Raw genomic sequence first — 22,156 nt, forward strand, 5'->3', positions numbered from 1 at the left:
TGATATATGTTTACGTAAATCCTTTAGAATACATTATTTTCACAATAAATATTGACTTTGATCCAAATATCATCTGAAAATACGATTTCGCGATTTTTTCAAAGATCGACAAGCCTTTTTTCATGTTTACTTATGGATATCTAATTTAAGCTTGCACTACTTTGAAGTTGTTGTGGCAAGTGGTTATTGCGATGGAAAACAAAAACTTTTGGGATCTTCCCGCGCAGGTTCGAATCCTGCCGACATCGTATACTTTTTTGCGACGCGTTTTATTTCTTTTCTAGCGTAATTTGATTTAATATAGCATATAAGTATGTTTATTGTTAAATATGTTAAAATTTTGATGCACATCCTTCAATTTTTAAAATTAAAACAACGTTATGGCTAAATTGGGTGATTTACTGCTGAAAATACGAATGATGCATGTTGCATTTTTATTTTTATTTCAAAAAGTAAACGGTAAATCTGTCTATTTCTTGGTATTTTTGCTGTATATAGTGTTTCTATAAAAACTAAGTTTAAAACATAACTTAAATGATAGTATTTAGAATTTTATAAACTTCGTTTTTAACCGACCCAATTTTTACTTGGCTGAAATCACTTACATTTCATGGCGCTCTTCCATAGATAAAAATATGTAAAAAAATAAATGTCTGTAAAAATGGTATAAAACGAGAACTCGTGTCAGATTATATATATGTTTAAAGTAAATGCGGCCATTTTCGTGATTGGTTAGTTTAAAGAGTACGAGTTCAAATTCCAAAAGGGTCGGGAATCTAATAAAACAAAATTACTGTGTACGGAGATTGATATTTGACACTGTTACTATCCAAAAACCTTTATATTCACGCAAGTAAAGGAAATAACGAACAGAAGGCTAAGTTGACTGATAAACAGGGATGAGGTATTTTTCACTTGATTGATACTCTGCAGCGAGCCAGTGAATCGGCGACATAGAATACCGCTGCCTATATGTAAAGCATTAATTGAAGGCAACGATATTGAAAAAATAAAAAGAACATATTATTCTTCAGTCAGTTCATCAGTATGCCAGTACAAACTCCGGCATATGCCAGTGCGTCTGCAAAATAGTTATACATTAACTAAGATAATGATACATGTACTACGTTCATGTAACTAACATACAATATTCAATACAATTTTATTGTAATCTGTGTTGCTGTAATAATGTTAAAGTTTTATCACATCTTACAACATTTGGCCAATCTAAATAACAGCAGTCCATTTAGCACAGAGAAATCAACAACTGGCTACTCGAGCCAAGAATTATAAGAATTGATTGGGTCAATATTGACCACAAGTGACCATTTCGGACAATACTGACCGCAACTGACAATTATGGAAAATACGGATCACAATTGACCATTTCGGACAATACTAACTAAAAACTGACCATTGTGGTGGAAGTCGGCTCAAAGAACCTCGTCGGGTAATCTAAATTTAACCTTAAAGTTTTAGTCATTTTACTTCAAGTTTTTGTTTTTAACATGACTTACAAAGGTGTGCGACATTTATCGTTAATGTAGCGACATATATCGGCAGTTGAAATTTTTGCGACATTTATCGTTAAAGTTGCGACATATATCGTCAGTAGGATTTGCGACATTTATCGTTCCTTGCGACATTTATCGTCAACGTTGCGACTTATCTCGTAGCCTGCGACATATAACGGCGAAGCGACATTTAACGGCGCTACAGGCATTAAAATATTTAGAAGCGGTTTTCATATAGAGTGACTTTGATATTGCAACATTAGACGCCATGTGAGGAGAAAATATTCTGAGAGCCTTCAGAAGTACGAGTTGTTACCGGGGTTGATTTCGTTGGTGAATGTGTTACTTTTCTAGAGCTCATCGGCTTTCTTTTTTCCGTATAACGAAAATAAATGTCTTTTTTAAATTGGTTGTACGTTCAAGTCCGTTGCTGCCACGTATGAGAATGTAGATTGAAATAAATTATTTATTATATTTATATTAAATAAGCTAATCGCAGACTTTCATTTGACACAGGTAAAGTTGTTTTGTTTGTTACATATGATTCAATTGACGTTGTTTATCTTATTGGTAACGTTTTTGCAGGGATCGCTCCTAAAAATAATTTTTAAGTAGACACACCGACAGACGTTGACACCACCAAGTTTGTTGTAGAGGATCGTATCATACGGGGCAGCGTCAAAGTTGGTTGCATTTCGCGGTGAAGCGTAGTACTCTGACTAGTGTACTTGTGATAATCCGATACAATATATGTCGCCAACTATATGGAAATGGTTGAATAGTTTCTTATGATTAAGTTGATATAAAAATGGTTTTTAAACGTGTCATTTAACGCGGCGAATCCGTCGATACGGACCTATATTTGGTTCGTACATAAAACGAACGCCTGTATTGATTAAAATGGAATCACATTAATGAAATATAAATTAAAGCTGCTGCATTTATGCGAATAATCAGTTCTATCCACCGCAAGGATTCGAGGAGAATCTAATAACAAAAAAGAAAACAAACATATATATATATTTGTTTCAGGTCCGATCTAGGGCCGAGATAAAACCCCGATATTGGAATGATGTATAAACGATGTATACACATAATTATATCGGCGCGATGTCGGGTCGAGCTGATAACAGCAGGGGAACGACGTCAGACTGCCGTAATCGACGTCGGACCGACACCACGCCGTGTTTTTAAGTCCGATATCAGACCGATTTAAAAAGCGATTTAGAACAGATATGCAGATATAAATCGTTCGCCCAGATGTCAGGCCTATAATACTTATTTGCTTGGCTCATAGTGTTCGTTTACTAGCTGATTTACTTTTCAAAACAAAATATAAACAATGAACGAACAAAATGACTTAGTAGGAGTTTGATTTCAAAACTTCAAAGTGAGTTTAGTTGTGTTTTGAAACCTAATCTTTGAGATGTTGTAAGTACTTTAAAAAACATTGTCCCGCTTTAAACCATCATATTATAAACTGTAGTAGTACCAATATTATTTTATCAAAGCCAGTTTAATTCTATTTAGATTTATGAGATCTGAATTCAATAACTTTGGGCTTATCCGCGAGTGAGTTATGAAGGAAATACATTAAACATATTGATATGATGGAACTTAAGAAGGCAAGTAATGGGAGGGATATTAAAAATGTAAACCTGTTATGAACTCCGTGAAACACCGCCTTAAGTCGGATATATATCCGTCACTCCTGATATGTGTATGTACCATGTAAACATATTGTTTGTTCTACTATGAACTGATGATAATCTATGCATCATTTTAACATATTTAAACTCTTTTTTTGTTCAAAAATTGAAAAAAAACACTTTCATTTATAAAGTGTTTGTTAACAAAATATGGGGAAATACTGAGGACTGGCAACTTAAAATGTCTGAGAATCATTAATTGTGTGGTACGATTTTCATACAGACTGCCATACAAATAGAAAACATGCGAAGAAAGAAGTGAAAATCAAAATGTATTACAGGTCTAAAGCCTTACAAAAGTCCACTTTACTCCAAGATTATTAATGCGCTCAGTTCAGAATACGTGGCATGTCATTATGAGATTATCACAAATATTATGTAAGCTCAAGTTTCAAGCAAAATATGGTTTTCTTGTAACATGAGGTTATACATTGTATTTATTTTATATTGTAAATCCAATTCCGCGCTGCCACTCATTTTCACTGGCCATTGTTTCTTAATGTCCATAAATGGTTGTTCCGTAATATATTTTTTTTAAATGTTTATTTTAAATGCATATTGAATAATTTATTTTTCCGTTTCTTTTATAAAAGGTTACATTAAACTTAAGCTCAAAATGATTGCTTCCTTTTCAGTTTTTGAATGTAAGACAATTTAAAAAGCAACAACTTTTTGTTGATATGTAATGGTTAGAAAAGCATTATTTAATTCTTTAAGGCATGAGGCCGTTTTGTTTTGGAAAACATTCTATGTGAGTGACACACAAGAAAGCATTAAAAACATCAAAATAGTTATTGAGTGTATAACAGTCAATCAATCTTTGTGAATTTACGAAAATGCTGGAGGGATTTGTTTACATCCCCTTTCATTCAATATCTCCATTTCAATGATCATCACACATCGTTTCTATGTTGATTTATATACGCACATTTGTTACGAAAATAAAGATAACACAACAACACCAAGGAATCAATATGTATCGTTTACGATGCTGCACTACCATAAGCTGTCGGTGAGTGTCCGGTGTATCCATGAACCTACGTGAGACTTCCGGTTTATGGAGGCACCCACTTTGGACTACCGACTTATAGAGGCACCCCCTTGGGACATCCGATGTTTGTAACACTTGGCCACGCAGTACATAACCCACAGATAAAAATTTTCCATGACAACCAAGCAGCAGATTTTGATAATCAGGCATACTGGAGTAAATTCTAATCTGTTAGTAGTGCATGGAGATGTGTATGTGATGTACAGCTTAACGAACTGCTATGTTTATGTAATTAGGACTATGTGAAATTCTTTGAATGAAATAATTTTTTTTACACAATGTATAAGTTTCAAAACACTTTTCCAGGATCTTTCAAAACATTATTATAAGTGACATTTCTAAATATTGTTTACGAAAACCACAAAATGCCATCATTGATTTGTAGGCGAAAACGTATTTTAGGGCGTTCGTAACTATTATGGACAATCGGTTAAGCGGAGATCAAAACATCTTTTACGACTTTATCTTATATAAACATGTGCAAATTTTAGTAATTTATGTTATCTATGTACGCATGAGGAAAATATGTAATTGAATAAGATTTCCCTATGAAGAATATGACCTTGTGAAGAGAGTGTAGCTTTTAATGGTAACGTCACAAATAATGTTCCACTCACACGATGGTGTATACTGCCGGTGTTCAATATTTTCCAGTTTTAATACTCAATAACAAAACAAGACAAAACTTAGTCGATTTTTTTTTTTACTTTATTCTACTATACATATATTGAGATTTATCAACGCATTATTTTCTTGAGTACATATAGGAGTTTTCTTTGTACAGCAAAATATTATTCCCAATTGAATACAACTTTTCTTTCTTTCTTTTTGTGGGGTGGGGGGTCTAATGTTTATTTTTTATGGTAGTTTTGAATTTATGAACGTTTTGTCTGTCTTAAAAAGCGTAATAAGATCTATATGCTCTCTTTACATGTGTTTTAACAATATGTGTTTTGCTATCATACACATTACACAATATCAAACCAGAAAGAATCATTTGTTGATCCGGACATAAATAACAATTTTTGAAAAAAAAATCCATAAACTAAAGTCATAATTGATACAATTCCTCAACCATATGCTTTTCGGTTTGCAAACAACTTTTTCAAACTCTTGATGATTGCTGGGTACACATTGTTGGACAGGCAAACCAAATAGATCGATGTTCAATACCAAGGCTCTGGAAGTAATATATGTTCTCAGCATTTCAGGAAATTAAATCGAGCTTTGTTAGTGATATAACTGTTATTTTGAAGCAGAGTGTGAAGATCCTAATTGAACCTTAAACCTGCAAGTTCGCCTCGCGTTGAACGGTTAAGTAATAAATTTATTCTGTATTTAATAATTTCGTTTGATACAAAAGAACAGAATACGTATTTTAGATAAGATGCGCGGGGTCGTAATACGTTTCTCGCTCTGAGCTTATCGTCGAATGCAATAAATTAATATGACGGAATTTTAATAAAAGCGTCTTAAAAGGAATATATTTATTGCATTCGAAATATCATCCTTATTTGAATCCTGAAAGCCGTTGATAATTTATTACTGCTGAAAATAGCCATAAGTGGGTTTTTTATAAATCCATTGTATTTTTTTTATACGAACGTGTGGTTTGTGCAGTTCAATCATTTTGTAATGTAATTACACAATGGAAAGAGGAATACTTTGTTATCGTGAAATAATATTTCATAATTAGACACGAATTGTGTATTTGAATTGCATGATCGTATATACATAAAAATATCTTTAATTATAAATGCATTCTTTTCTAAAACGTTTATAACCAATGTATAATCAATGTTTAAATCATGGCGGTATGCGTATGGACTTAAGGTATTTTAAGGAAAAAAATCTGTTTTTTTAACATAAACGGTTTTTATATTGAGATTACAAGCTCTAGAATCTAAATTAAAGACAATTGTACCAAAGTATATCAAGATGGTTTGTCCTGATATACATCACAAGACATTTTCTGGTGCTTATTTTTCTGGTACTTTAATTACGCATTGGCCCCAAAAGTGGTCACTGACCAAGTTTAAATGACCAACTAGACAATATTTGTTGAATGGCCAAAAATAATTGGGTTGCGACAAACTATTTGGTCAGTCCTTACAATGAGGTGAAACTGCAAGTTAAACACATGAGTTCCCTTTCTGACATATTTAGTAGCAACGTTGGACTATTGCAAGGGGAAATAACATCGCCGATCATGTTCTCACTTTTTGTGAATGATATAGAATTCAGTCTTCAAAACGGTTTAAACGCTGGTATAACACTTGATCAATTATCGGTTTATCTACTCCTATTTGCGGACGATGCAGTTATTTTCTCCGAAACCAAAGAAGGCTTACAGCAATCCTTAGACAACCTAGAAATTTATTGTAATAAGTGGAACTTAACTGTAAATATGGATAAAACAAAGATAATGGTTTTTCGAAAGGGTGGTGTCTTGAACAAAAATTATAAATGGACATTCAAAGGCAATGAAATTGAAATAGTTAGTAACTTTAACTATTTAGGTATCGTCTTATCTAGTGGCGGATCATACATACCAGCCACAAACACCTTGTATGGTAAAGCGTCAAGAGCAATGAATAGATTGTTTTCTATAACAAAAGAGATGGTAGTCCCAATAAATATCATGTTCAAGTTATTCGATTCATATGTTGCGTCAATTTTGAATTATAATTGTGAAGTATGGGGGTTTATAACTGCCGATAATATTGAACGTGTTCACAGAAAATTCTGTAAAAGATTATTAAATGTAAAGATGTCAACTAATTCATTGTCATTGTATGCGGAAGTCGGTCGTTTCCCTCTAATCATTGGACGCTATTTAAGAATTGTTAAATATTTTCTAAAACTATATCAAACAAAACAAAGTAACTGTATTTTACACACTGTTATAAATATGCAAAGATCGGAAATTGTTCAAAGAAATAATACAGTGGATTGGTCATCAAAAGTTCGCGATATACTTAACCATTCAGGATTTGGAGATGTATGGTTATTCCCAGAATCTATTAATATCGACAAATTCATCCCTTTATTAAAAATAAGATTGCGAGATCAGTATGTAGCTGAATGGAGGTCTAATATTGATTCGTCAACACCGTTATATATGTATAAAGAATTGAAACCTACATTCGAAAGGTCATCGTATTTAGATTTAATTGAAAACAAAAAACATAGAAGGATAATTGCCAAAATGCGTCTCTCATCTCATAAATTGTTAATTGAAACAGGCAGACATCATAATATTGACAGGAACGGAAGAATATGCCCCTTGTGTAGCTGTAACGATATCGAAGATGAGTACCATTTCATACTAATATGTCCGTTATACCTAGAAGAAAGAATCAAATATATCCCAGAATTCTATTACAAGCGACCTAGTATGTTCAAATTTATTAAACTCCTTAATAGTAGTAAGAAAACGACACTTAGAAAGTTAGCCATCTATTGTATATCATGTTTCAAAAAAAGAGATAACACTTTGTTTATTATCACATGATTGTTAAGAAGAACTATAGCTTATACTAACAATTGAGTGTACTTTGCTTGGTACATGTTGTTTGATAACCATGGATGTATCAAATGTGGTTATGTTTTTATATGTATTCCATGTCACATTATAACTTGCAATTAGAGCACTCTCACTCTCCAGTGATGAGTGATTTATGAATTCATGAATGTAATTTATACAATGTTATTATTTATATTCATCACGCATGTCTGTAACATTATCATGTATTTGTATATGACGATAAGCTTGTTATGCTTAAGTCAAAATAAAAAATTCTGTTCTGTTCTGTTCTGTTCCTTACCTCAATCGACCAAACAATTTGTCAAAAAGAGACAAACCAAGAAGCGCATCCATATTAGAGTTAGATTTTAAATTTTTGTAAATGAAACAATTGATAGCTTAATTAATCGATACAGCACTTTAAAATGTGAACAATACACGAATAAATAGATCTCTACAAATATAGAGTTGTCGGAGTTGTCTCTCTTTCAAGCATATCTAAGTATTTTATTATTTGGATTTATTAAAGAGATTTGTTCACAGATTATTGAAATGACAATTTTACACTTTATTTTACAAAAATGAAGCTGATAGCCAATTAATCTCAGTGATTTTGTTGGCATCCTCGTGCAAATGCACTCTTCAAACTCATTTTGTAATCAGTAAGGAACTAGTCCTTTAGTAAAGATTTATCATTCAAACATTTGGTTTACTGCTTTCCATCCTGTTTCTTGTTGGTTGGTAAGATGTCAATTCGAAACCATTTGTGAATTTACTGAGGAAATGTTTTGGTAGCGGGGATTCAACAGTGTTAAATTTTACTAAAATAAGTGCGATTAAAAATATTTGCACTCGAGTGTAAGTCAAGAAATTAAAATTCCATCCGCTGGTTCTTGATTTCGCTGCGGAAATTCCCTACAGTAGAACGGCTTATACTAGGATGAAATTTAAAGTAATCAGGAAACATTATAGACGTAAAACATATAGCAAACAATGAAAATCAGAAACTACATCAACATATTCATGGTCTTATTCACTATCTTTATAAAAGAACGCTTACTATAACCTTAAATGGTTAAAACGGAGATCACCGCTATGGGACTAACGATGCAAAGTATTGGAGTTTACAAAGGTTTGAGGGATCGCCAAACCTCGGAATTACCGATCCTGGACTGTAAATGCAAGGCATTTTGGGTTTATAAAGGATTGAGGACCTCACCTCACACTAACGCCAAGACACAAACCAAACGATTTAAATAACAAGAGCACCGCATAACGGGTGCCACGCTCGGCTGCGAAAGCTTGTCAGATTTTTTTTAGAGGTCACAGTGACCTTGACCTTTGACCTAGTGACCCAAAAATGGGTGTGGCATGTAGAACTCATCAAGATGCATCTACATATGAAGTTTCAATGTTGTTGGTGGAATGACTTTGATTTAAGATGTTAAAATACTTTACAAACCTTGACACGGACGGCGGACACGACGAGCTGGCTATGACAATACCTCGGGTTTTCTCCGAAAACAGCCGAGCTAAAAATGTACCAATGCAGACAAAGAATGAAAAAGTGAAAGCGCGAATCGAATGTGACCCATTTGATTGCCCTAGTGTCGTAAGTATAGAAAATCTATCAAAACGATTAGGAGATACTTTATACGTTTTAAAGTTAAAGGAAACTAAGAAATATGGTCCATCTTTAAAAGATATTACAACACCAAGGAAGTGATGTATATCGGAAATTTGTCAAACAAACTAGGTGTACGAAATATGGTAAATATGTTTCAACAACAGAGCTCTACTTCTTACAGCCTCTGAAGACTGAAATAAGATTACATTCAAGCTATGTACGTCGATACGTATTACACAGGTGGCATGCGTAAAATAGAGCCCACTGGGTTGAAGCGAGGTCACCGGAAGTTGGAAATTACTTCCAAGATGGCGTCGTTTTCGTGTTTGCCGTAAAGGAATACCCGATATGTTTACTCGGTAAGTCACGTTATATTTGTATTTCATTTTAATGAATAGCCCATTTCATACCGAATTCCAACGGAATTCCTCGAAAAGCCGCGATCAAGGTTCCGAACAAATATCGACTGACCAATCAAATGCTGGTAGATACATGTACAAAATAATGTAGTCATATACTATTAATAGTAACAAAAACCACAACACTGCGACGGAATATGGCGGATACTTGATCGTGATAGGTGAAGTCGCCAAGAAAATGCCGACCTCGTGCTTAGTGAAAGGATGCAAAAACGCATTTGGTTATGTAAAAGATGTTAAATTTCACCGATTACCAATCAAGGATATGAAGAACTGCAGGGAATGGCTGTTACGAGCAGGAATGACGCAGGAAGAGATCTCGGAAGTGACATTTTCGCGAATGAAAAACTTGCGAATTTGCTCAGCACATTTCCCGTCTGCACGTCGGCCTGGCGAGCCATTTGTGCCAACAATAGGCATTCCAGGTTTGTAATTACAGTTTGTATTATGAACAACACGCATGTGTTCGCAGATTTGTTAACTATTTGTGTTGTACCTGCGTCAAATGTTTTTGTGTATTTCGTACCCACATTTTTTCGTACCACAAGTAGCAATTTTACTTTTTTCTATATGTCCGCATGGTCAGTTGTCAGAAATGAATTGATTGCCTATGAACTCAATGCCAGACTGATTGAGCGTCTGCTTTGAGTACTGGAGGTTATGATTGCCATGTTATGACAACATTATTATTTAATTAAAATCTTATACATTTTAGTTTACGAGAGAAGATTAGCAGCTGAAATCCTTCTGAACATGAATAATGTTGCGACTGCTTCAACATGTACAACAACAAGTGGTACTAGTACCGGTAAGTCACTTCTAATTTAACATTTGATTATATTTAAAATAAGAATCTGGCATATAAACGGGTGCTAGGGGCATGGATGGTGTCGCACTTTCCATTATCACTCGCAAACAGACCCAATCAGAGTGGGTCGGCAATATATAATAATATTAGATTGTTGTTTCCTGGTTGCACTCGGTGCTTGTAAAGGATTCAATTTTCACTCAAGCCGCTTACATTTAAAGTTAATTAGTGAGTGTTTACAAAAATAAATTGGTCAACAGTGGCTGGACCAATTTTTTTTGTAAATGCTCACCTATAAGCTTTAACCGACTTGGTGTTTAAAATTATTAATCAGTGACCAGCACATGTACCGTGTAAAACAGTCAATTAACCACTGACTGAGGTATTCAATTTGTTAAACTGATAAGAAAACTGTTAATAGATTGAATAGTTTACTGACCTGATGTAATAAAATAATTCGTTACCGTTTGTTTTAAATACTGCGATCTGATTAGCCACTCAATAATTTTAAACACTTATTTATCATATGCGTTAAGATTTATTCAGCGTCTACCCATACTCGTTTATCATTCATTTAAATATTTTATTTATAAACTTTTTGAATATTTTAGAGTCTTCACAAGCTGGCCCAACTTCATACTCGGGTTCCCAGGAGAGTGACCAAATTTATTCAACACAAAGTAGCAATACCGGTTTGTATTTTTAACTGAATAATTCAAAAGAACTGATTTTCCGTGCAAAAGTGAATTGTCAGTGAAATATGACAATAAAGAATTATCTGAGTGTATTTATTACAATGACAATACATTTATATCCTTATAAATTATTAAAAACCTTGTGTGGTTATAAACTCATACTGCTTGACCAATTTATTTTTGCAAATGATCACTAATAAGCTGTAACCAACTTCGGCGTTTAAAATTATTTATCTGTGACAAGCACAATTTAAATGGCCGACTTGTGACTCAATGATCGGGGAGGTAAATGTACACGTCGGTAGAATATGATATAATTTCAAACTTTATATACAAATGCCTTTACCTTTTGCCTTTTTAAAACAGCCGATTTATGGAGGTATTAAATTTGTTAATAGCTGATTCATCAAAGTTTATGTGCTACTATATGTTTGAAATACTGCAATCTGATTGATGCCAGGGAGTGGTGTTGTGCTTTTAATTTCCACTAATTAACATGCCTGGTCTAAGTGATTATGTAAATATATTTCTTGGTTGCAATTTTAGCTTGAAAATTAATCAGGCTTTGAGATTTTATTACAAACTAATTATGTAGATATTTAAAACAAAGCATCATTAATATTTTAGGTCAGTCAACCTCGCAGATGAGAAATGATAATGAGATGAATCTACCAGATTGTTTCGTCACAGGTCTGTACTTAAATTTACTGTTCATAAGACATATTGAACAATAAATTTAGAATTCTTTTTAAAATGTCTGTATTAAAAGATTTTAGTAATTCAAGGTGTCGGCAGGTTAGCTTGCACCTGCTCAGTGTGGATCCCACGGTCAGGCTTTGACCTATTCACCCCGTGACATTTTGCGCATAAATTCTCTGTCCAATAAAGAAATTCAAAACAGCGGGCTAGTACATAATTATGTCACAGTACGAATTTAGTTATTCGGGGAGATGTTCACGCAGCCTATTAGCTTTTTCAAGTTGGTGGCCAGTAAACCCCTCTCCCTGTAAGGGCTTGTAACTGCATATTTTGTCACCCAGTATGGCAAATGGAAACATTATACAGCCAAATGAATTTTATACTTATGTACCCATAATTTTTTTATTAAGTGTATTATCTTTCGATTGTTTCCTTAGCTCCAGAGGAAGTTGCAAGTACTGCGTCATCTGTACGGCCAAAAAGAAAGCTTTTCAGAGAAATGGAGTCTCAGGTTACTCCGAAGGATCCTAAGAAAATGCGAAATATGGCTCTTCAGAAAACACCTCCAACTTCAAGACAAACAGAAATGACTCCAAAGTCTAGACGATCAACATTTTCCAACACAGATCTCACACTGTCTAAAGATGTACAGACACTTATACCGTCTCAAAATTTTGTTGTTAAAAAATCAACCTCCACACAGACAGTTATTGAAACTGAAAACAAAAGTGTTCAGGCATGTTTAGAGAAAATTGAATTATTGAAATCAAGTGATAAAGAATTGAAGAAATTCACTGGCATTGAAAATTATAAACTTTTTGAAATTCTTCACAAATACTTAATTTCTAAATGTTCAGTCACCTTATGCACTATACAAACTCATAGTGATGATCCTTCAAAACTGTTTTCGCATATTTCTACTGAAAGTCAGTTATTGCTTGTTCTGTACAAACTGAAAAGAAACCCTGTAGATTCTGTTTTGTCTTCCGAGTTTCATATTTCAACTGGGCGTATCTCAGAGATTTTTAAATTTTGGATAAAGAGAATGTACAGGAAGTTCAAAATAATTAAGATTTGGCCGTCTCATGAAAATGTACACAAACACATGCCAACTGCTACAAAGCAACACTTTCCAGATTTAGTTGCAATATCTGACTGTGTGGAGTTTAGTACTCAAGTTCCAAGAGCACCGTTGCCAGGAAAGCAACTCTTCAGTAATTATAAGAACTGTCACACTGTTAAGGTTATGTACAGCACAGCTCCAAATGGTGCACTTATTCACTGTTCAGATGCCTATGGAGGCAATAGTTCGGATAAGGAAATATTTGCTCAAAGTGATTTGTCCACTAGGTTGAAGCCACATGATGGACTTATGGTTGATAAAGGCTTTTTGATAAAAGATTGCATTCAAGGTAAAGACATAAAATTATATAGACCTCCATTTCTTACAGAGAAGATGAAACAATTTGACACTACTGATCGTGAATCTGGAAGGCTAATTGCTAGATCAAGAATTGTTGTAGAAAATTTCAATGCTCGTTTGAGCTATTTTACATTTCTGAAGCAAAAGAAAATTCCAGTATTGTATTTGCCGATTATGAATGAAATAAGTTTTGTGTGTGGATTTTTAGCCAACCTTGGTCCCCTGGTCAGAAACACACGAAGTACAGAGACATTAGACGAGCAAATTGAGGATGAGGACATGTTGTAAGAAAAACTTCAAAGAAGTACAACTCTGATTAATGTTTAAGGCCTAGTCTGTATTTTTATCAGGTTTTCCAGATAAGCCTGACCAGTTAGTTATAAGTGATCACATAGACACTGTCTAGAAATATTATGTGATATAGACTTGTAGAAATTGTTGATTCAAGCTTTCTGATTTGCAGCCAATTTGGAGCAAAAATAAAAATACAAGTAACATTTACGAAGATTTATTTACAGTAACAATAAACATTATTTTAACAAGAAAACTAATATTATTATACCTTACTTTTGTTCATAATGGTATTTACTCTATTCTTTACTAAAATTAACCCCCTGCATGGAAATCATTACAAGGCATAATGATCACAGGAAAATACTGTCACCAGGCCGCTTGTGCAGTGTCATTTCGAACCACTTTCTTCTGCGTAGAACAAGGGCTGTTTGTAAAACACGCATGCCCCCCAAATAGGGTGTCAGTTGTAGTGGCAGCAATTGTGTGAATACGTTTTTATGTTAATACCCTTTTACTTCTTCAGGTCACTGTGACCTTTACCTGAAAATCATTAGGGGTCGTCTGCCAGTCATGATCAATGTACCTATGAAGTTTCATGATCCTTTGACTAAGCGTTCTTTAGTTATCATCCGGAAACCATTTTACTGTTTCGAGTCACTGTGACCTTTGACTTAGTGACCTGAAAATCAATAGGGGTCATCTGCCAGTCATGATCAATGTACCTATGAAGTTTCATGATCCTAGGCCAAAGTGTTCTTGAGTTATCATCCGGAAACCATTTGGTGGACAGACCGACTGACCGACCGACCAACATGTGCAAAACAATATACCCCCACTTCTTCGATGGGTGGCATACACATTTATCGCAGAATAAAAAGTAGATGACTCAAATATATGAAAGTCAATTGTGTTAAAACATATAATTCTATTTCATATATATTGTGTGATTAAGAAATTTTGATACTGAAACAAATGCCACAATGTGGTCAGTATAATAACATCAATGTTAATGGTAGAGTGTGTGTGATATGGATCTTTGTTAAATGTTGAAAGCAAAATGTCACACTCTGCTGCTACTTGTGCGACATCTTGTTGCTCGGGTTTACAAGATCTATGTCCCTTTCTATGTCACACTCTGTGCCATGTTATATTAATATACATGTGTACAGTCATATTTGAGCCGTGTCATGGGAAAGGGACCGTTGGGCAATTGCTACCAGTTTGGATCCAGATCAGCCTGCACTTTTAAGCTCAGGCTGATCTGGATCCTAAATGGTCGCAATCACCTAATGGTCTCTTTCCCATTGACGTGGCTCATTTTACAAGTATTGACATTATTCTTTAAATGCTGATATTATGTACATTAATGTTATTAGAACCAACATATGTACAGTTTTTTTGTCATTTATTAAAATGACTTGTCTATATCTCGCAGATTAAACTACTGATTTATGTTTTTCAATTATTTTTGGAGCCATATGTGTATCAAAAAATTGCTCCAGTTTTCCTACATGTTTCCTGACCCAATCATTATCAATGTTAATCCGTAAGCAAATAAAATCGCCACATTCAACATGGTATATTACAAGGTCACAAAACTTAGCAAATGACCTGCACACAAATAGCTGCAGTTGTATTTGGTGATACCAGGGATTTGATTCTTTCAGCATGAAATGTGTGGTTCCGTCATTGCTGGCAACACATTTTAAAGGGTAGCCAGAGTCTTTAACACTGTCAGCAATTGACTTCTTGCTCCACTTGTCACCAATCTTTGTCTTGACTTCTACCAAACCTACTAGGTTACCATTTTGAATAACACCAGAATCTGGTGAGGCTGCCAAAAAACCATACTCAGTGTCAATAAGTAGCCCCATCTTCTTCAGAGTAACCTCGTCATTGTCCGCCTTCTTGGTAGCCTCATAACGCTCTAGGACTTTGGGTTCAAGTTCCATGCCAAGTCTCATTGCAGCACTTGTGAATGAAGAGGGCTGCATGATTGATTTTACAATGTTTTCTGGGTCTGATCGTTTGTACACGTAGAAATTGCAAACACGATGCACGACAGAACCTGTAATGCGATACTGCCTTAAGGTGAACCAGTCTGAAATTCTACTTTGTAGAAGAGTGTTCTGTTCAATCATGACTTGTTCCTCTTCAGAGACTTTCAACGCATCTCTAAGTTCCTGAAGAGGAACATCGTCTTGCGAACAAATGCGCTCTACATTCTGTAAGAACTGCGACATGTAATTGTACAGATGATTTACAGTTGATATTGTTTCAACGGGTTCCTCTAGATCCACTACAGTGCTGAGCAGCAACATCTTTCCACTCTCTGCTGACCATCCCTTTAGATCAGACAGGAATTCTGTTACCGCAGTCCTGTCGCTAGCACACACTTCGTGAAGCTGGTACCATTCTGGCCGCACCCCTTTCAGCTCTCTTTTCTGCTTTCGCTGTTTCCCAAACTTTTTCCTTGTAAAGTCCACATCATAGAGAGGTGCAGCTGGAAGTTTTACGTCTCTTGGTTTGTTCCAAGCTTCTAGTTTATCTGGAATGAGGAAATAGAAAATATTGTTAACTTATTTACAGGGGCTATACCCCAGATTTATGTCAAAAATGATTTTGTCCAGTTTTGAAGACTATCCCCAAATTGACAATAAAATGACAAAAATCTGCTTATATTATGGCCCCCTAAAAAAAAACTCCTTGTGTGAATCGAACCCGCGCCCATCATACCAGTAAAACATGGGATAGAGCCATAAGGGAACTGTGACCAGTTTTGACTCTGATAGGCCTGCGCTTGAAAGCGCAGTATGATCAGGATGCAAACTGTTCACTATATTCAATTAAAACAGATATAAAGTGAATGTTTGCAAATCAAAACATACTTATTGTGGTTCGATAATAGAATTTATTTTTAAGGTCTTTGAATACACGTGTTGAAAATAATCTAAGTTTTTCTTACCTGTGCATGACTGGACATCTTCTGGCAGAATAAACACCTTCACGAAGTCCTCTAGGGCATAGCAAAGGGCTGCAACGTGTTTGCATGTCGCTTCTGGTCCATGCCCATCCTCACATCTGCAGTGGGCATGAATGATATCGCCACTCCTGTCCAATATAACCAAAATCTCGTACGTTTTTTGTCGCATGTGTGCGAGGCATTGAGCTTTAACCAGAACCTTTTCAGCAGTGACGTCTTCTCTGGTACATATGTCCTGTAATAATGCAAATAATAGCAAAATATAGATCTACTGGTTGCATTCATATAAACTGAGCACACTGACACTGTATTTTCGTAGAAATCATCGTTGTGGTTATAACCAGCCTCAAAATAAATTAAAAAATAAAATAATAGTCCAAGCCTAGACCGGCTTGAAAACTAATAAATAAACGTGCCGAAACGGTTTGGTATGAATCATTTTGAGTACGAAATAGAAGGTTAAGGAAACACTACGCATGCATTTTGCAATTAAGAAAATGTCGAGGAAAAGCTTTATTTTATATTATAAATCAGTGTTCTTACACATAATATGAATGAAAATATATGTCGAAATTCTGAACAGGTAAAACGCTACAATTAAAAAAAATGTTTTCCTTTTTCTCGGAACTTGACCTAGATTCTACCATTACATGTTTTGTTTACTTACTCTGACGTGCCCATTGGCGTACAGCTCGTAGGAAACTTCTCTAATAGAACGAAAATCGGCATGTGTCTGGAGGAAATATGTAATAATTGTAGAAATGTTAAATTTTTTCAACATTTGTGGAAATTTTCCAGAAGAATATGCATCTTTTAAATCAATAAAGGAACGCTCGTCTGATGTTGATGCCGCCGCCATTTTCAGAAAGTCTTTGAATAATGTAAACATTTTGGAACCAGCATTTGATTGGACAAGCCGATCAGCTGATAATTCTCCATGTGATATGACTTGACGAAAATTTCCGATAATTTCCGAAGCTCCTGTGAAATGGGCTATACGCCTACGGTGTTTGTGCTCCCTCGTTTCTTTTGTTGTTTCAAAATCGTAGTCGTCGAAAACGTCTGGATAAAAAGGTATTGAAGGAAAACCGTCACAAATATGTTGTCCACTTCGATGAATTAGATGTACAAATATAATGTCCTTTTTTAATACACAGTATTTGCTCATATTTTTAGTAAAATCTAACAAAAATTACGATAACTTTTTCCCGACGCGGTTTTATCTCTGAAAATTAATTTATTCCCGAAATATAGTGGTTTAACCCCTTGCTGGAACTGATTTTCTTTTAAGTACATTTTTTTATCTGAATTTAAATGTCACATCGATCATTCCTGTTCAAAAGGGTCACGAAATACCTACCCATCTTTAATAAGGTTTATGTGTGTTTACCAATATTACATTTCAATATCATGTTCTGGGAGCAATAAATGTGTTTTCTTAGTCACGTTACGTACTAGATAATTATAATAACGCTGTACAAAAGTCCCTGCCAGCAAACTGTTTTAGTTCACCCCTATTTGTAGATGGCTGATATACGCCCTTTTCGTTATTATCTTCAGTAATGGATTAAAGGTAATATATGACGTGTCGATCTAATTATGATATAAAAATGTGTTCAACCATCCTTTTCAATATCTTTTTAGATGATACACGTCTCAGAGAGCGATAATAAATGCACCTGTAGATGCAGTTTATGTTACAAGGAATTCAAAGATAACGGAAGACTGAGATAGCATTCCCAATTGATAGATCACATGAGTTAAATGTAGAATATGCCAGAAAGAATCTTTAACAGAAACGGACTAAAACAGGACATAAACACACACGAACCAAACACAAATATGTAGAGCTGATGTTTGTGGTGTTTTTATAAACTCTACATACCGGTAGATAAGTCTGACATATAATTGCAACAAATGCTACCAAACACTTTTCAATCATGATAACAAGTCATGATGCAAGCTTCTTACTCGGTTGTTTTTTATATTAAAATAATCCATAATCTATATCACGTCATTTTTTTTCAAGTGCCTACACAATTTCAATTTTACTCAGCACTAACATAGATGGTAAATTCATTTCGGAAAGAATTATGGTCATTTTAACGTATACTTAAGATTGACATACACTGTTTGGAAAAAACAAAAAAGCCTTTCTGTATGAACCAATACTTTAGTTTGCTTCTCAATTCAATCGTCTTAAATAATATGTATTCACATTACTCTAAAAAAAGAAACACATTACATGTATATATATATTGATAATATCATTTGAATCATATCATATCATGTGTTGTATTTACAAAATTCGGTCTTTCCACTACAAGTTCATTTGTGCGATTATGATATATTAACCAACTACATGACTTGCTTAAAAAAGTTCGACTAAAATGTGTCACATCAAATATACACATATGTATCAGTATCGTTGTGGCAAAAGAATTTCATAATATTCAATATACAGTTAATATTTAAATTTGCAATTAACACACTAAAACACTATCAACTTATATGCATCTTCTGAGCTCAAGTCAGTTATCCAAATCGCTTCAGATATTCCGAATCGAAATAATGGTAATGGTAGTTAACTTTGTTCGAGTCTCGAATCCACATATTATGCCCGTGTCTGTCATTGGTTTGTGTTTTAACGGGTGTGATAACTTAGACTGTATCTTGTACTGTGCTGGATGGATGGGTTTCTATATACTTATCGCTTTCTAGAGCGACACGCACTTACTAACGCTTTCTTGTTTAACCTTGGCATTCTCAACGTCTATAAATAGCGTCTGGTTTCATGAAAAGAGTAAGCATATTGTATTGTAGGCATATTCAAACATTAGTTTGTTCATACGTGTTAAAATACGAATGTAGAAATATAACTTCGTAAATTATACCGCAAAATGAATAAATTTACGCAAACCAAATGTAAGTTTTAAGCATGTGAGAAAACATTCAAATCAATGTTTATGTCACCCTTAAGCTAATGACTTAAAACCAAATCAATTCATCATGTAGTTCATATTGTGTAAATGGAAAAAGAAAAAAGTTAACTCTTGACCTCTTATGAGAAAAAAGTCATTCAAGACATCGTATCAAGGCAGAATTCATTCACGAGTTATTTCGTGTAAAAACTTCTAACATAATAATGAGTCGTATTTGTCGTTACAAAGTCAGGTCCCTAAATGTTCTGAAAAGAAAGTCAGTTCCGGAAAAGGGAGTTACCGGTAAACCACTTTATTTCAGCACTTAATTATTTATAAAAGATAAAACCGTGTCCGTTAAAAATAAATTAATCGTGATGTGCACATAATTTATTGTGCATGTCGCCGGGTGGTGAAAAGTGTGCAGTCAGTTCTGGACTCGAACATGGGACACCTCGCTTGAAGTGCGATTGCTCTCCAAACTCTCCTGCCAGTTTGGAATTCGTTATTGAATTCGAGACAGAGAACCGTGAATTACTGAACCTGACGAACCCATGGTTCATTGGAAACACCTTCGCACATCGCGTAAAAAGATCGATGATAACTAAAATATGCTCATATCCACCTTTTCATTTTTCTAAACTCAACAAGTCTATGCAAACTAGCTCAATTGGTGATAGCGTTGCAATGTTCACGAGAGTACTAATTTCGGCTGGAGTTTTACAACTTATGCATCGGGCGAAATTACTGATCTTGTCTTTTACAAAACTTTCCATTCCTGGCCAAACGAATCTCTGTTTAAATCATGACAATGTCAGATCACTTGGTGGCCGATGTCATCATGTAGGCTACGAAACACTATTTCGCGTAATGTTTCTGTCAAAACTAATTGACTATACTCCTGCTCACATATTTTATTCCTTCGATACAAAATCTCCTCCTTTAACACAAGACTTGGCCAATGTAGGTTATATTTCAAGACACTGGTACATTTTGATGAATGGGCTACATTAGGTCTTGTTCCACGTTGTAAATGATGTATAACCTTGGCACTTTCCGAATCGGCAAGCTGAGACTTTCTCCATTTGTGAGAACTCAAGGCGTATGTCTGCAGGGTCGCTTTCATGTACGTATGTACTGAAACAATAGGGAGCGTGTTCAATATATACTGTTACTACAGTAGTTATAGCAGCTATCGTTTTCGGTTTCACTACTACCCGGCTAACCCATCTGCGTCGGCGTTGTTTTTGCCAGCCTGGTAACGTGTTGTAAACGTGTAGTTGGCTAACGCAGCAAGCCATAGTTGTCCTGTCGCGTCCATCTTTGCACTCGTAATCGGATAGGTAAGCGGGTTATTGTCCGTGATTACCTAACCTTACGCGCCGTAGAGATTATCATGAAACTTTTCCGTAATGAACTATTTCAGCGCTAAATATTCCAATTTGTGCGCCGGGTAACGCTTTTCTGATGGTTTGAGTGAAAGGCTTGCATAAGCTATGACCGTTTCGTGTACGTTCAGGCGTTAATACAATACAGCACCCAATCCCTTTGAGTAGGCATCTGTGTGTAGTATGAACGGCAACGAATAATCTTCATAGCCTCATAAAGGTGGATTGATGAGCTGTTTCCTCAACTCTTCGAAAGCTGTTTGCTGATCGGATCCCCATTGAAATGGTACTGGTTTGGTTATTTTGTTGTTTTTGTGTGTTTCGTTTAGTCGGATGGCCTATCTGCAGGTTATTTAACGGTCGTGCAATGAAAGCAAACCATTTTATGAATTGGCGATAGTGGCCAACGAAGCCGAGAAATTGGCGTACTTGTTTTAGAGACTTAAGAGTTGGCCGATTTTTTACTGCTTCTATTTTGACGGGATCTGCTTCTATGCCATCTGCTGATACTACCTGACCGAGGTAAGTTGTTTTTGTTTGGAAAAATTCACATTTCGATGATTTGATTTTTAAGTTATATTCAGCTAAACGACAGAACACTTAGTCGAGACTTGAAATCATTGTTTTGACGTCTTTGGAGAAAATAATAATATCGTCCTAATAAATGAGGCAATCTTTTAGGTTTAAGTCACCCATACAGCGTTCCACTAGACGTTGAAATGTTGCGGGGGCGTTGCAGAGTCCGAATTGAAGACGGCTACATTAATAAAATCCTAATCCTCTCACTTGAAACGCTGTCTTTTCCTTGTCATCTTCATCTAACTCATTTTGCCAGAACCCGGATTTCAAGTCATATTTCGAAAAATACCGTGATCCTGCTAGATGATGTAGTGTGTCCTCAACTTTAGGTATAGCATAATTATCTAATTATCTTTCTTTCTTCGTGTTTGCATTGAGTTTTCTAAACTCTATACAGAATCGTATGGTTCCATCCTCTTTTCCTGACGACTTCACAATTTGATGACCATGTACTTTGAGATTCTCCGATTTCTAACATTTCTTTGAGATGTTCTCGGACTTTATTGAAGAGAGCGGGGGG

General features: G+C 35.0%; 2 protein-coding genes across 2 annotated transcripts; one reads left to right on the forward strand and one right to left on the reverse strand.

The window, feature by feature from the left end:
- The first annotated feature begins 9,928 nt into the window (after positions 1-9,928).
- Positions 9,929-13,970, forward strand: LOC127879209 (uncharacterized). The gene is made up of 5 exons (XM_052425916.1): positions 9,929-10,271; positions 10,562-10,654; positions 11,266-11,346; positions 11,977-12,039; positions 12,486-13,970. The coding sequence occupies exons 1-5, from the start codon at positions 10,025-10,027 to the stop codon at positions 13,757-13,759; spliced, it is 1,758 nt and encodes a 585-aa protein (XP_052281876.1). The 5' UTR covers positions 9,929-10,024; the 3' UTR covers positions 13,760-13,970.
- Positions 13,964-17,723, reverse strand: LOC127879212 (uncharacterized). The gene is made up of 3 exons (XM_052425920.1): positions 17,416-17,723; positions 16,731-16,983; positions 13,964-16,313 (listed from the first exon to the last, which is right to left on the reverse strand). Exons 1-3 carry the CDS (start codon positions 17,635-17,637, stop codon positions 15,202-15,204), a joined length of 1,587 nt encoding a protein of 528 aa, XP_052281880.1. The 5' UTR covers positions 17,638-17,723; the 3' UTR covers positions 13,964-15,201.
- Between the last annotated feature and the right edge of the window lie 4,433 nt (positions 17,724-22,156).

The sequence above is a fragment of the Dreissena polymorpha genome, chromosome 4 (assembly GCF_020536995.1).
Source record: "Dreissena polymorpha isolate Duluth1 chromosome 4, UMN_Dpol_1.0, whole genome shotgun sequence".
NCBI classification, from domain to species: domain Eukaryota; kingdom Metazoa; phylum Mollusca; class Bivalvia; order Myida; family Dreissenidae; genus Dreissena; species Dreissena polymorpha.